This window comes from Quercus suber, unplaced genomic scaffold (assembly GCF_002906115.3).
Source record: "Quercus suber isolate HL8 unplaced genomic scaffold, Cork oak 2.0 scaffold_556, whole genome shotgun sequence".
NCBI lineage: Eukaryota > Viridiplantae > Streptophyta > Magnoliopsida > Fagales > Fagaceae > Quercus > Quercus suber.
The window spans coordinates 209174-210770 of NW_027070004.1; the positions used below are offsets into that span (position 1 = coordinate 209174).

At 41.8% G+C, this 1597-nt stretch overlaps 1 protein-coding gene across 1 annotated transcript; it reads right to left on the reverse strand.

Annotated features, from left to right (window-relative positions):
* Positions 1-398: 398 nt before the first annotated feature.
* LOC111997104 (uncharacterized) lies at positions 399-1074 on the reverse strand. The gene is made up of 2 exons (XM_024029154.1): positions 1016-1074; positions 399-807 (listed from the first exon to the last, which is right to left on the reverse strand). The coding sequence occupies exons 1-2, from the start codon at positions 1072-1074 to the stop codon at positions 399-401; spliced, it is 468 nt and encodes a 155-aa protein (XP_023884922.1).
* Between the last annotated feature and the right edge of the window lie 523 nt (positions 1075-1597).

Below are 1597 nucleotides of genomic sequence, written 5' to 3' on the forward strand. Positions count from 1 at the left end.
GCTTCTTCCATCGTTTCCACCATTGGAGAGAGGATCTTGGTTGGATGTTTTCGAGGCAGCCAGTGGTGTTGCCAAATTTTTATGGACTTTCCATTCCCCACCCTCCAACAAGCACCGTCGAGGATAGCATCACGACCATATAATATACTCTTCCAAGCATAGGACCCCAAACTTGTTTCCTTAGCTTCTAAAAGAGAAGTGTTAGGGAAGAACTTGGCCTTGAAAACTTTGTAGAAGAGGGTTTCCTTGTTATGCAAAAGCCGCCACGCTTGTTTCGCTAAAAGGGCGTCATTAAAATGAGCCAAATCGCGAAAGCCCATACCACCCACCATTTTGGATTTAGTCAGTTCACTCCACCGAATCCAATGGATTTTCCTTCTATTTCCCCTTTGCCCCCACTAAAACTTCTTAATCATAGCTTCAATGTCGTCACAAAGCCCCAATGGCAACTTAAAGCACCCCATGGCATAAGTAGGGATCGCTTGGATCATGGCTTTAATTAAAACCTCTCTCCCGGCTTGAGAAAGCAATTTACCCTCCCAACCTTGAAGTTTCCTCCAAACCCTTTCTTTTATGTAGTTGAAGCTTGCCTTTTTACCCTTGCCAACAAAAGATGGGAGCCCCAAATATTTCTCATAGGACTTCACCTCTTGGACTTGGAAGAGGTTCTTTATGCTTGATTTTGCTTCATTTGTGGTAGATTTGCTAAAGAAGATTGCGGTCTTCTCTTTGTTAATTTTTTGCCCTGACCAAGACTCATATTCTCCCAATATCTTCAACACATTATGGCAATCCTCATGAATTGACCTACAGAAAAGTAAGCTATCATCTGCAAAAAACAAGTGGGTTAATTTTGGGCCTCGTTTACACAAGGAAAAACCCTTAATTTCCCCATTCCTTGCCGAATGTTTTATGAGAGCATGAAGTCCTTCCGTACATAAAAGGAAAAGGAAAGGAGATAGTGGGTCTCCTTGTCTAATTCCTCTTTTAGGGTGGATCATCCCAATTGGCTCACCATTCACCATGATAGAGTACGACACTGTTTTCACACAACTCATCATGAGAGCAACCCATCTATCGCAAAAACCCATTTTCTCCAAAAGCCTCTCTAAGTACACCCACTCCACCCGATCCTAGGCTTTACTCATGTCTAATTTGACAGCCATAAATCCATGCTTTCCTGAATTATGTTGCTTCATATGATGGAGGGTCTCAAAAGCAACCATAATATTATCTGAAATAAGTCTTTCCTTAGCAAAGGCAGATTGATGTTCAGTAATTAAGGAAGGTAAAAATTTCTTCAACCTATTTGCTAAGACCTTAGAATAAATCTTGTACAGGACATTACAAAGACTAATAGGGCGAAATTCAGACACATGTTCAGGATTAGCAATTTTAGGGATGAGAGTAATGAGTGTATGATTAATTGGTTCGGGTAGGGTACCTGAATTCAACCAAGAAAGGATGGCTGAAGTAACATCATGCTGCATCGTCGTCCAGAAGTGTTGGTAAAACAACGGAGGCATACCATCCGGACCCGGTGCCTTTAAGGGAGCCATCTGATTCAGGGCTTCCTTGACTTCCAATTCTGTGAATT